The sequence below is a fragment of the Scyliorhinus canicula genome, chromosome 11 (genome assembly GCF_902713615.1).
Source record: "Scyliorhinus canicula chromosome 11, sScyCan1.1, whole genome shotgun sequence".
Taxonomy (NCBI): Eukaryota; Metazoa; Chordata; class Chondrichthyes; order Carcharhiniformes; family Scyliorhinidae; genus Scyliorhinus; species Scyliorhinus canicula.
Genome location: NC_052156.1, coordinates 140,431,915 through 140,445,932, shown reverse-complemented (window position 1 = coordinate 140,445,932; position 14,018 = coordinate 140,431,915). Strand labels below are relative to the sequence as shown.

Sequence of the window (14,018 nt, the reverse complement as noted above, 5' to 3'; positions counted from 1 at the left end):
TATTGTACCAGGCCCCAGTGGCAAATGTAAGAACTAACCGAGTTCGGTCAGAATACTTTAGTCTTTGTCGAGGGACAAGGCAGGGATGCCCGCTCTCTCCATTACTGTTTGCCATGACCATAGAACTCTTAGCAATGGCTCTGAGAGCAGCGAATACCTGGAGGGGCATGGTGAGAAGAAGGGGTGTGGAACACAGGGTCTCTCTCTATGCGGGCAATTTACTGCTTTATATTACGGACCCGGTCTTGGGGGGGGGGGTGACCAAAATCATGGAGGTATTATGTGAATTTGGGCGATTTTCAGCTATAATTTAAATATGGGAAAATGGGAAAAAGCGAGATGTTCGTGATCCAGGCACGGTGGCAGGAAAGGAGACTGAAGGAGCTACCTTTTAAAGTGGTTGGCAAGAGTTTTAGGTATCTGGGGATTCAAGTGGCCAAGGATTGGGCCAGCTTCACAAGTTAAATTTGGACAAAGCATTGGATCAAATGAGAAGGGATTTTTGTAGATGGGACATGCTCCCACTGACGCTGGCGGGGAGGGTTCAGACAGTGAAGATGACCGTCCTTCCGAGACTGCTTTTCTTTTTTCAGTGTCTCTCGAATTTTGTCCCAAAGGCTTTTTTCAGAAGTATGAATGTGGCGATATCGAGGTTTATATGGGCGGGTAAAACCCTGAGCGTAAAGTGGACACTCCTGGAACGTGCCCGCAGGGAAGGGGGATTGGTTCTCCCGAGCTTTATTAACTATTACTGGGCTGCCAACATATCTGTGGTCAGGAAGTGGGTAGTAGGGGAGGGGTCGGTCTGGGAGCAGATGGAGGCAGCATCCTGCAAAGGTACAAGTCTGGAGGCTTTACTGACGGCGCCCCTGCCACTCTCGCTGGCTCGGTACTCCACAAGTCCTGTGGTGGTGGCAGTCCTGAGGGTGTGGGGGCAATGGAGGCAGCATATGAGACTGGAGAGGGCGTCAGTGTGCTCACCGATCTGTGACAATCACCGGTTTGTCCCGTGGGGGGCTGGATGGGGGCTTTAAGGTATGGCAGTGGGCAGGGATTGAGAGACTTGGGGATCTATTCATCCAGGAGGGCTTTCTGACCTTGGAGACATTTGTGGAGGAGTTTGATTTGCCGGGTGGGAACGGGTTTCAGTATCTTCAAGTGCGGGACATTGTACGGAGACAGGTCCCAAGCTTTCCGCGCCTCCCCCTTAGGGGACTACAGGATAAAGTGCTGTCAAAAACAGGGGTTGGAGGTGGGAAGGTGATGGAACCATCAATTCACCAGACACGTGTTTCTGATATGAATCTAGGCTTTAATCGACTTACTTCAGAGCCAGCCTGTTACCCGTTGATGAACTCTTAGTGAACTCAGGCTGACTCAGGACAAGGGTATTTATACAGCAGCACTAGGGGGAGGAATCATGGGTGGAGCCAAGGGTGGAGCCCAGTACAAGTTCCTGAGTACTCCCAGAGCTACTCCCCCTAGTGGTTGGATAACACTACTGCGCTTACAAAGACAGTGTGAATTATCATATCATATATATTACATTCACCACAGAAGGTTTTGGACATATACAGGAAATTATTAGAGTGGGGAGGGGCCCCTATCAGAGAGATGAAGAGAAAGTGGGAAGAGGAGCTAGGAGGGGAGCTGGAAACTGAACTGTGGGAAAAAGCCTTGAAAAGGGTAAATGCATCCTCGTCCTGTGCTAGACTTAGCTTGACTCAGTTCAAGGTAGTCCACAGGGCCCACATGACGGTAGCTCGGATGAGTAGGTTCTTCGAGGAGGTGGAGGTCAGATGTGGGCGGTGTGGGTGGCCAACCAAGTTCATATGTTTTGGGTATGTCCGAAACTGAGGGAATTCTGGCAGGGATTTGCAGACGGTTATGTCGAAAGTCCTGGCAGACAGGGTAACTCCGAGTCCAGAATTAGCAATATTTGGGGTGTTGAAAGATCCGGGGCCAAAGTGGGGGAGGGAGGCTGATATCCTGGCCTTCACTTCCCTGGTGGCCTGGAGACAAATCTTGCTGAGATGGAGGTACTCGGAGCTCCCGAAATCAGGAGTGTGGGTCAGCGATATGGTAGGGTTTCTCAGACTGGAGAAAATCAAGTTTGCTCTAAGAGGATAAATACAGGGATTTGCCCGGAGTTAGCAGCCGTTTATCGATTTCTTGAACAAAAATTGAACGTCAGCAGTAAGGGGGGAAAGGAAAAAGGGGGGGGGGGGAGGAAAATAGGAGGCGTGGTAATGCTAAATAAGGACAGGGAATTTAGTATACGGGTAATTGGGGATAGGGCGAGAGCAGTGGGGTACGTGATTTATTGTTTGTTGTTATTTTAGGGGGTATTTTGTGCGTCAACCCACGCGGTTGTTTTAGAAATGTCAATATGTTAAATTGTGAAAATTACAAATGCTTCAATAAAATATTTTGTAAATAAAAACTGAGGTCCCGTCTGTCCTCTCAAATAAGACAAAAGGCTACCATGTTCCAAGACTCCAAACTCCTAACTGCCTGGGAAAACCGCACTCCACCCCCAGGGTTCGCATGTGCCAGTGGCCGATTGGGTCACATGACACTCCTGGTATTCACCCCCTTAAAGAGGCACGCTATCACACTATCTTACAACAGTGAATACACTTCATGATCCATAGACTGGAATCTGGGATGTTGCAATGAGTTGATCAATGCATCAGTTTTCCAAGACAAGTTATCTATTTGGTTGGATTTTGAAACATATTATGCCAATTTTCATTACTCTTTGAATCTAATACTCAATTCAGCATCCATTCATAGTGCATTGACAGCATTGGAGTCAATCTGCTAAATTCCAGTAACATTGAAGGTTGACATCTTCATTTACCTCACCGCCAAATTTTATAGGTTCATGATAATCCAATAAATTCAGATACCCCCAAAAATGTTGTGTAGTATAGCCAGTAAATTAAGTATGCAATTGTCTCTGGTGTGTCAAACTGTTAGCGTGAAGGAATGCTTTTGGCTTTTTTACTAAATAACCATTTGAGATCTGGCATAATGCCCACATATTTCACTACTGTTTAAACATGGTCTCCATCAAACATCAGATTTGTGACGAATAAATTGTGCATAGAGTGCAATTTTACTCATGCCTCATTAAGTCATTGTTAAAAATTGAAGCTTTTCATCAAATAGATATGAAATTTGTGCCAATGAGTAAAATGATTAGTTGTAGTTGTTGTTATTTACAATGCTATAGATCTGTTAGAATAAAGGACAAGAAGAGAAAATAAATGATCATGCAGAAATAGTTGGCTGCAACCAGACAATGGATTCAGACAATCACAATATCCAGACAAATGGGAGCTACATTTAAGTCACAGAATGATGAATGCTGAAGTACTTGCCAGAAGAATCAGCTCGATATGCAGTCCTTGGTGGCATTTGCTCTGTACAGGAAAATGTGGAATTAAGCAAAACTATGCATTCATGCAGAGACATTTCATGTTGCCAATAGTTACTCAAGCATCCCTCTGCATTAGTTTTAACCATCAGAGGACTATATAGAAATTGTAGGGGAAGAGCAACTAAATGTTTAATTGCACTAATTGTCACAAAATTATTTTACACTCTACTCAGATATTACGAAAATGGTTCACTGCCTCTATACAGATGCTTGCTATAAAGATTCTGACATTTCTGTCATTTGTGATAAACGTAATATTATATATTAAAATGGAATACCTTACTTTTACATGATTGTTTTCAAAGGGCACAATGCATTTGTTGGTAGTTATTCAAGAAATAGATTAGTATACACGTAGATATTTAAATCAAAACATTTGAAAAATTGAATTTTTCAGCAAATAAAATTAACCAAATTACTGCAATGCATAAATAATGTTATTGCACGTCAGACTGTAGATCAATTGAATTCTTACAAAGTTATTGATTGTCTACGCCATTTAAAGAAGATATGACAACAGAAAATGTTATCAGGAGGTGGTCAAACAACTGGGAGCCAGTCATTAATGACTATTTTTTTCAGTTGATGAAAAAAAAGCATGGATTTTACTTACGCCTACTCTCATAGATAGCTCTTGACTTCTCATACACTTCATATGGATCAGGTTTCCTTTGATCAAATCCATCAGAAGAGTCAGGGAAAGAAGGCCTGTGGACATTAGATGGGAAGGGGAGACTCTGTGGTAGGTGTTGTGCTGAGAAGTTTGCCTGAGGGCTGCCCTGACTTTCCCATCTATCTAAAGTCTGAAACGAATAAAAAGATGTTTAAAAAATTGCAGCTTAAGTTTAAACTATTCCTGTCTATTTTCTTCCAAACTGGATATGAATTTTTGCTGGTTCATGGTTCAATGATACCAGGTATCCCCAATACCTCATTCAAGTCAAATAATTTATTGAGAACTTTACAACACAGAAACAGGACATACAGCTCAACAGGTGTGGCAGTGTTTATGGTCCACATGAAGCTCCTCCCACCTTATTTTAATCTTACCATTCAATATATCCTGATACTCATTTCTCCATTGTACTTACCTTGCATTACCATAAATACATCAATGCTGTTTTCCTCCAGCACTCCATGTGGTAACGAGTTTCACATTCTTACAACTCTGAGCAAAAATGTTTTGTTTGAATTCCTTATTGGATTTATCGGTGACTGCTTTGTAGATATGGCCCCCAATTTTGGACACCCCCACAAGTGGAAACATCTTCTCCACATTTACCCAATGAAACCTCATCTTTATTTTAAAGCTCTCTATCAGGCTCCATTTAAATTTTCTCTTTTCTAATGAAAAAAGGCTCAAGTTTATCTCAGTCTTTCCTGATGTTTAATGACCAGGAAGTCAGTGATAGGAAGAATACAGAATTGGGGTAGCGCGATGGTGCAGTGATTAGCCCTGCTGCCTCACAACATTGAGGACCCAGGTTCGATCCTGGCCCCGGGTCACTGTCTGTGTGGAGTTTGCACATTCTTCCAATCTCTGAGTGGGTCTCACCCCCACAACCCATAAAGACGTGCAGGATAGGTGGATTGGCCACGCTAAATTGCCCCTTAATTGGGAAAAAAATTATTGTGTACTCTAAATTGATAAAAATAAGGAAGAACACAGAATTTATATAAGGTAACATAAGTCTTCACACAGCACTGAACTATTTACACTTAACAGTCACGTTGGGTAATGCAACATGCTGGTTCCTGCTTGGGCCAGCTTTTATGCTCTTATCTTACGAGTCCCAACTGGGTGGGCCTCCGCCCATAAGCAGGGAAGCCCATCTGCCATGAGCCCCATGGGGAGACCAATTACGGTTTCCCCGTGGGCCACATGGGGGTTATTGCATGATGGCTGTACTATGAAGGCCAGAACTGGGCCCAGTGCTATAAGTGCACTCTAAATCAAGGTATCAAGAAGTTTAACATAATTTCTCTGCTTTTCAATTCTATTCTTCGAGAAATGAATCCGAATGCTTTACTTTTTTAATGGCTTTATTAACTGCTGCTGCCCTTTTTCATGATTTATGAAATTGCACCAGTAGATTCCTTTGCACCTCAATCCCATTTAGATTCTTAATTTCCAAAGAGTTGATGGCCTCATTATTCTTGTAAAAAATGCAACACTTCACACTTATCTATACTGAAGTTCAATTTCCATTTACATGCCCATTCTGCATCATCATCTTGTATCTTGAAAGTTTTCTTCAGCATTGACTGTACTGTACCACCAATGTGGTGTCATTTGCAAATTTTGTTATTATATTTCCGCTTCCCAAGTGTTGGGGCAAGCTACTTTCTGGGTTTTTGCCAATGATGATATAATAGAGCAGTTCAGACCTAGGGTGACACAAAACCTGAGTTATTTTTCTTTGCTCTCTCTCTGTGGTGACATGTCTGATCTTTGAAGGACATAGCCACGTGTCAAGGGAATGTCCCTTTAAGAATATTTTGCCTTATCACATGTCTTCAGCGATGTCATTGTGTGGGTGGAGCTGGGCTGTGGCTCTGAGTTTCACTTGCATTTTGGTTTGGGCTTGTTTTGGTGGCTCTGAGTTTTTTGCTTTTGTTTTCACATTTGGCTGCTGTATTCAGACAGACAAGTATCTTGGAGTGTCTCTCTACCTTCAGTTTAAAAGCTGTTTCCAGATTACTTGATAATTTGAAAATAAATAATTGCTTTCTGGAAGGAATTCAAACCTGCTGCTTTCAAAAGGAAACAAGAGTGTATACCAGGTCTTGACTTTGGAGTTTTCTAAACCGTTGCCGATAACAAATTGGGGCCTCATGGAATAAAAGTCTATCTTTCGTGATTGGGTTGGCTTAGTGAATTTAAAGACAGTGAGGGTTGAGCATATTTGTGTTTGCTTTTCAGGTGATGTATTCCAGTTTAAGTAAGGAGTGTGTAGGGTCAGAAGTTTTTGGGGGTTAAGAGGGTCACACACAGTAACTTACAAACAGAGACTAAAAAAGGCTTTTAGATTTGGCAATAACATTGCAGTTAACATTGCCTGATAAAAATATGAAAAGAAGAGATAATTGCGGCGGTAGCTGAGCATTTAAAATTGCCTGAGACACAGTCAGAATCATTGGAAATGGCAAGAATTCAATTACAAATGAAGCAGCTTGAACATGAAAAAAAATAAAGCAGCTTGAATACGAAATGAGGGAGAAAAAATAGCCCGAGCAGAACAAAAAGAGAGAGAAAGGGAGGTACAGACCAGGGAAAAAGAAAAAGAGAGAGGAAAAAGAAAAGGAGAGAGAAAACAAAGATAAAGAGAGAGACTCTGAACTTCAGAAAATGGCCATGAAATGTGAGTCAGTTAAAATTGGCGGATATAAAGAGAAAGGTACAGTTTGAGGAGAGTGATGAGGCTAGTGAGAAAGGGCATCATAGTTGAAGGTTTGGTGGGGATCTATTTAAATATGCCCAAGCATTGCCAAAGTTTGATGAGAAGGAGGTAGAAGCCTTTTTCATTTCATTTGAGAAAGTAGCTAAACAAATGAAATGGCCACTGGATATGTGTGTATTACTGATTCAAACAAAGTTGGTAGGTAGAGCTAGTGAAGTGTTTGCATCACTATCAGAGGAGGTATCTGGGACATATGAGGAGGTGAAAAAATCCATCTTAGGTGCATATGAACTAGTGCCTGAAGCCAACAGACAAAGGTTTAGAAATTTAAGGAAAGCACCTGGTCAAACATACATGAAGTTTGAAAGGATCAAACAGAGTAATTTTGACAGGGAGTAAAGGACTTTGAAAATAGACCAAATATACGAAGCTCTTAGAGAAATGATAATTTTGGAGGAGTTTAAAATTTCAATTCCTGCTGTATTGAGAACTCTTGTGGAAGAGCAGAGGGTTAAAATTGCAAGATTAGCAGCAGAAATGGCAGATGATTATGAATTAGTTCATAAATCAAAGCTTGGTTTCTGACATCAGATTCAGCCTGTGAGGGATAGAAACTGGGGACATGAGAAATACTCAAGTGGTAAAGGTAAAGGGGATCTGATGGGAGATAATAAGGAGAGTATACCTCAGATTTTTTAAAAATCCAGGAGGGTGGAAGAGAAATGAAAAGTTTCAGATGTTTTTACTGTAATAAACTAGGCCATGTAAAGTCACAGTGTTGGGGGTTGAAGAAAAGCACTGGGAAGGCTAATGTGGTAAAACAGAATCACCCCGTGGGGTTTGTTCAAGTGGTAAAGGAAATGCCAATTGAAGCAAAGAGGTGCAAAAGATTGTACAGCCTGATGAAGAGGTGATTGGTAAGAAGGTGCCAGATCCCTTTAAAGAATTTACTTGTGTGGGTAAAGTTTACTCATGTGTACCAGGAGGAGGAGGTAAAGAAGTCCTCATTTCAAGAGATACAGGAGCTAGTCAATCTTTGATGGTAAGAAATGAGGAGTTATGTAGTTTGGGAGGAATATTGCCAGAAAAGGTGGTAATATGTGGAATTCAGGGTGAGGACAATAGTGTTCCATTATATAAGGTAAGGTTATAAAGTCCAGTGAAGACTGGTGAAGTGGTAGTAGGAATAATAGAGAAACTATCTTGTCCAGGAATACAGTTTATTTTGGGAAATGACATAGTTGAGTCGCAGGTGGGAGTGATGCCTACTGTGGTTGATAAGCCAGTAGAAAATCAAAAACTGAAGTGTTGAAGGACGAATATCTTGGGATTTTTCTGGATTGTGTAATAACAAGGTCGCAAAGTCACACATAAGACGAGAGGAGAAATCAAAGAGTGAAGATAAAGTTGAAGTTGAAGTTCAATTATCAGAAACGATTTTTGATCAGATGGTTAGAAAAGACAAGAACAGATGGAGGATGAGGCGGATATTTTTAGTTCAGGAAAATTGGCGGAGTTACAACAGAAAGATATAGAAATAAAATGGATGCATCAGAAAGCATACACGGAGAGAAATTTGAGTGTATACCAGAATGTTATTATCTTAAAAATGATGCTTTAGTGAGAAAATGGATACCTTTACATATGCAGGCGGATGAAAATTGGGCAGAAGTTAATCAAGTGCTATTGCTGGTAGTGTATCGAAAGGAGGTGTTGCAAATAGCACATTAGTTATCAGTAGAAGGTCATTTGAGAGTAAGGAAAATTCAAGCTAAAATACAACAACATTTTTATTGGCCTGGACTACATAAAGATGTAGTTAAATTCTGCCGATCATGTCACACATGTCAAGTGAAAGGGAAACCTCAAGCAGTGAGCTCAGTAAACAACTGGAAGAAGTGTCCTTTTGAATTTTGATATAAACAAGTGATTTATTTTCTTTGCTACAAGGCTACATGCCAAACACTTGATTGATTTGTGAAGAATATAGTCCCTTATATAAAAGTTATGGATAATCAATGGATCTCCATGCATGTATCCTCAATTCATTGCACTATTTACTGTGAACAGGAAATGCAAATATATCTACTCACAAATAAAGAATCCAAAATATTTTCTCTTTATCTTCCAATACAATGAAATGTCATGGTAAACATGCTGGAAATTGTAATTATAATCTAGCGTGGCACCTTGGCAGTGACAGCCTGGTACCCTGGCAGTGTTCTTGCCAGCTGGCACTGCCACCTGGGCACCTTGGGCAAATTTTTGACACCAACAAACACTCTCCAATTGAGTCTAAAATATATTTGAAATGATCAACTATCGCTTTACAAGAGGTAAATAGGAAACAGGCCATTTGAGCCTGCTCCGCCATTCAATTAGATCACTTATCATTAGAAAATTGGTAAATATTTTAATGGGAGTACTTACAATGGTGTCAAATCTTCAGAAAATGCTTCAAACATTTTTTTTCTAAATGAATTGCATTTGAAGTTAATGCTACATATGTTCCTTCTACTCAGTGAAACTTGAGTACTAGGTCCCCTGTCAGTCTACAAATAAAATGCACCAGTAAAAGCAATTTTTTAATGCACATATGGCTGTCTGTGGAAAATTAGCAAATAGATATACAGGATCTACAGTTAGCATTTTTAGGATTTGCTGCACGAATGGGAACAAGGTAATAGAATTACTGGACATTCAAAAGAACACGCTATACTGTTTGTGGAAAATGTGCAATCTGAAGAATGTTAGCAACTTCCTCTTTTATTTGTCAATAAAAACAAATTTGATTAAAAAGCAGCATCAGCGTGGTTCTACACGTCATGGGCATTATTCATTATGCACTTTCAAGAACTGGATAACATCGAACATTAGTTGGGGGGGGGGTGGGTGGGAGGGTTGGGGGGGGAGGGGGGCTGGGTGTATTAAGGGTGACTATGGGTAATCCCGATTCCTTTTTGACATTTGTTTTTGTAAATATGCAGGCCAATGTTTGAGGGTTGGTGGGAGGATGGGATCGTTGTTATTGTTATGGGGATTGACATGTTTGTTGCTGATTATTGTTTATTGTTGGTGGGTGTAAATTCAGGAGGAAATGTGAAAAAAGAGAATAAAAATACGTTTGCTGGAACCAAAGGCATCACTTACTTGTTTTGAACTCTTCCACGGTGAGAAAAAACCTGTAAAAGATCAAAGAACAAAATCTGACATTGAAATGGCTTAATACGATGAATGCAGCTTTGTTTAGATTTTAATGTTAAAGGTCTCAGCTGACAGCAACAAGTTTGCTACTTGACAGAGCTGCGTGTTACAAATAGCTGTAATAAGAATGTACTTGCTCAGTCTAGATTTTCTTTTGAGTTTTGCTCCATTATAATCATTTTGCAATGTAATAGTCCCAGGAAATGATACATAATTGAGTTATACCATCAGTCATGTTGTGGCAGAATCACCTGTGATCATTTAACCAGCTGAACAACTGAAGAAGCAAATTGATGATTCACTAAGCCAGGGTGCTGCCCAGGTAGTGAAGGTGAAAATAACTCCAGTTATTTTGAATTCTGTCTCAGTCATTAACGTATTACTGTTGTGAATTGTGCCCCCAGCATCCTCATTTACTTAATTAATTCTGAAGCACAATCTCCCATATGTCTCATATATTTCCTTGGAAAATGGCCCAGTTCACACATTGGTGTTGTGATATTACTTTAAGGAAATATGCAAATGAGCAGGTAGCCAGGATGTAGAGCAACATCTAACCAGCAGCATGTGTGTGTTGTGCGGGGCAGCACGGTAGCGGTGGTTAGCATTGCTGCCTCATGGCGCCAAGGTCCCTGGTTCGATCCTGTCTCTGGGTCACTGTCCATGTGGAGTTTGCACATTCTCCCCGTGTTTGTGTGGGTTTCGCCCCCACAACCCAAAGATGTGTAGGGTAGGTGGACTGCCACGCTAAATTGCCCCTTAATTGGAAAAACTGAATTGGTTACTCTAAATTTATTTTTAAAAATGTGTGTTGTGCGTTGTAGGAATTGCAGCTGCTCCGGTCTTCGTGAGTAGTAGTTAATGAATCTATAAAGTAGATCTGTCTGATGGGCCATCTTGTATTGTACATTCAAATAAACTGAACCTACGTCTAATATACCGGGGGTATGGGAGATTGATAAGTTTACATAAAGCAAACATAGAAACATAACATGATGACAATGATGTGAATTTGAAGACCTCAGAATGAGCCACAGACAAGGGGCAGAGTTCTCCATTTATGAGGCAAAGTGTGGTGACGGTGCTTTTCCCGCTGGGCAGAATGGCGGGGTCTCATGCCAGATTCTGTGCTTGGAATAATGCACAGGCGCGTTCTCCTCTGAATCACCTGGCAGACTCACAGCTGATTTGTCCGCCCACAGTCAGCTGGAGGGTTTGAAGGCCCCAGCACCATATTTAAACACCAGTCCAGCACACTCAGATCACTCCCTTCCAGTCCACTTGTCTGCAGGAGACCCTCTAATTGTCCGGAAGCCAGAAGCAAGGCATGCAGCATCAAGAAGCAGCAGCTGCTTTCATTGCCAAAGCCCTTGAGGCCATTATTCAAGGAGTCCAGGCTCACAGATTCACATACCTACTCTCTACACGAATCTCAGTTGCGGGGAACACATATCAGTACTTACTATCTCAACAAGACTTTCACAACACCGCCATCCCATGTCTTGCTGCTCATATTCCATTCTTTGTCGCTACTGGTTAAGGCTCGCCACACACACAGAACATGCATTTCATCCAACCTCTGCTCCATCCTCTCTGATCACATGTCTTTCTTTTGCCTCCATATTAGCCAAACTCACACAACAAATGTGAGCGACACCAGACTGGGAGGGATAGAGGTGATCCTTAGCCTCAATGAGTTTGAGTACGCTGCAGCAGACTTTGCCGGCGAGGACAGGGGTAGCTACTGCAGCGACACAGAGCTTGGCCTCTCCCAACAACGTAGTACGGATCTCAGCCCCATCACTTCACCAAATTCTGAAATTTACAGTGTGTATCATATACTCTGAATTAGGATATAGGCCACATAGTGGGTACCATCAAGATGTAGGTCACATGGGGACAAGGTGCTTTGACCTCACTCCAAGTCATGCAGGGGCCCTCTGGCACCCACGGGGTAGATGAGTGTCAGCTTGACACCCCGGGACCACCACTCGGGGCATTCCAAGGGGGTGCAGCTGCTCAGGATCCCCCCCTGCTATCCCTGCACCAACTCCAGCAGCACAAGCTGCTGAGGATGCTTCTGTTCCTGAGCAGGAGACTCTTGAGACGGAATTTAGATCTCCAAATAATTAGAAAAAAATTAGAAAATACATTTCTATTTAAATTTTTACATTTAATAATACAGAAGTGCGAACAAAGAATGCAACATTTAAAAAAGTAACCATGGAGAATCTATTTTGAATGTGGCGCGGGTCATGAGAGTCGGCCTTTTATAAAAGTGGGTCGCCAGAAATGCAGTTTGAAAAACACTGCTCTGGTTCATCCAATTTGGCCTGCAGTGCCTTATTATCAATGGCCAATATTGCTATATCAGCCTCTGAGGAGACAATCTGATGGCTCTAGTTCGAGAGTGCCGCCTCCACACCTTGTAAGCCATGTCATGTGACTGTTTCATCAGTCTTTGCCAACACTGAACAATTGGGTACCAGGGATACTTCTATTTGGATGTCCTCGGAGATAGCCCACTGCTGTTTCAGAAATTCCGCTGCCAAGATGTCTGTTAAGCATCTCGGCCATCAGAGGAGTGGCCAAAGTCGCGGCAGTGGCCTCCGCCATTTTCTCAGCAGAAGAGCCTCAAGGGCTTCCGAATCCATTGACGACTCTTTACTTGCTGGCTTCCTTGATCTGGACTTTCTGAGCATTCCTCATGTGTGGGAACCTTATCCCATTGAATTAGATAATTTAAAACCCAAACGCCCTCCAAAAACTGGGCTAAAAATAAAGTTCCCTGGTGGGGCCTGTGTTGTTCCTTGTGTCTTAATAAAGCTCGTAGTCTCAAAGTTGGAGTAGATGCTTTACTGTTAGTTCGTTCTGTCTTCAGAGCTTAACTTACAGCTACAGGCTGCCTGCCTGTGTTTTGCTGCAGTTACCCCGTCTGTGAAGTGTGCCCTCACTTCCTGTTCCTCTGTATTTATAGCTCTCCCGTGCTCCCTCTAGTGCTTGCTCAGTTGTACTGCATCTACAATCACCACAGGGCCCACCTTGTGTGGGACTGCTCCCTGCATACCCCCACCGATAGCCGCTTTCTTCCCCTTCTTAATCAAGAATCTACCTACCTCTGTCTTAAAAATATTCATAGATTCTGCTTCCACTACTTTTTCAGGAAGAGAGTTCCAGAGACTCATGACCCTCTGAGAGAAAATGTCTTTCCTCACTTCTGTCTTAAATGAGCGACTCTTTTATTTTCAAAAAGTAACCCCTAGTTCTAGATTCACCAACAAGAGGAAAGATCCTCTCCACATCCACCCTGTCATTACCCCTCAGAACCTTAAAGGTTTTGATCAAGTTCGACCTAACCTTCCCAACCATTCCTCATAAGACAACCCTCCTATTCCTGGTATTAGTCGAGTAAACCTTCTCTGAACTGCTTCGAATGCATTTACATCTTTCCTTCAATAAGGAGACCGATACTGTACACAATACTCCAGGATGTGGTCTCATCAATGTCCTCTCCAACTGAAGCATATCCTCCCTATTTTTGTTATCAATTCCCCTCACAATAAATGATAACATTCTATTAGCTTTTCTAAATATTTGCTGGTCCTGTATACTAGTCTTTTGTGATTCATGCACTAGGACAACCAGATATCTTTGCACCTTAGAGCTTTGCAAAGATTCTTTTTATTTTTCCTGCCAAAATGGACAATTTCATATTTGCCCACATAATACGCTATTTAACAGAGTTTTGACCACTAACTTAACCTAGCTAGGTCCCTTTGTTGCCTCCTTACGTCCTCTTCACAATTTACTTTCCTACCTATCCTTGTGTTATCAGCAAATTTAGCAATCATACTTTCATTTGTATAAGTTGTAAAAAGTTGAGGCCCAACACTGATCCCTGTGGCACATCACTTGTCACAATCTGCCAACCAGAAAAAGACCGTTTATCCCAACTTTCTGTTTCCTGT

The 14,018-nt window shown here is 41.7% G+C and overlaps 1 protein-coding gene across 20 annotated transcripts in view; it reads right to left on the bottom strand.

The window, feature by feature from the left end:
* Window positions 1-14,018, bottom strand: part of magi2a (membrane associated guanylate kinase, WW and PDZ domain containing 2a) — an 886,652-nt gene that overhangs the window by 102,859 nt on the left and 769,775 nt on the right. For all 20 annotated transcript variants that reach the window (XM_038811518.1, XM_038811520.1, XM_038811516.1 and 17 more), the window contains 3 exons: window positions 9,997-10,028; window positions 4,059-4,248; window positions 3,387-3,428 (listed from right to left, as the gene is read on the bottom strand). In XM_038811518.1, the coding sequence (XP_038667446.1) occupies window positions 3,387-3,428; window positions 4,059-4,248; window positions 9,997-10,028 (264 nt within the window). The remainder of the gene's footprint in view (window positions 1-3,386; window positions 3,429-4,058; window positions 4,249-9,996; window positions 10,029-14,018) is intronic.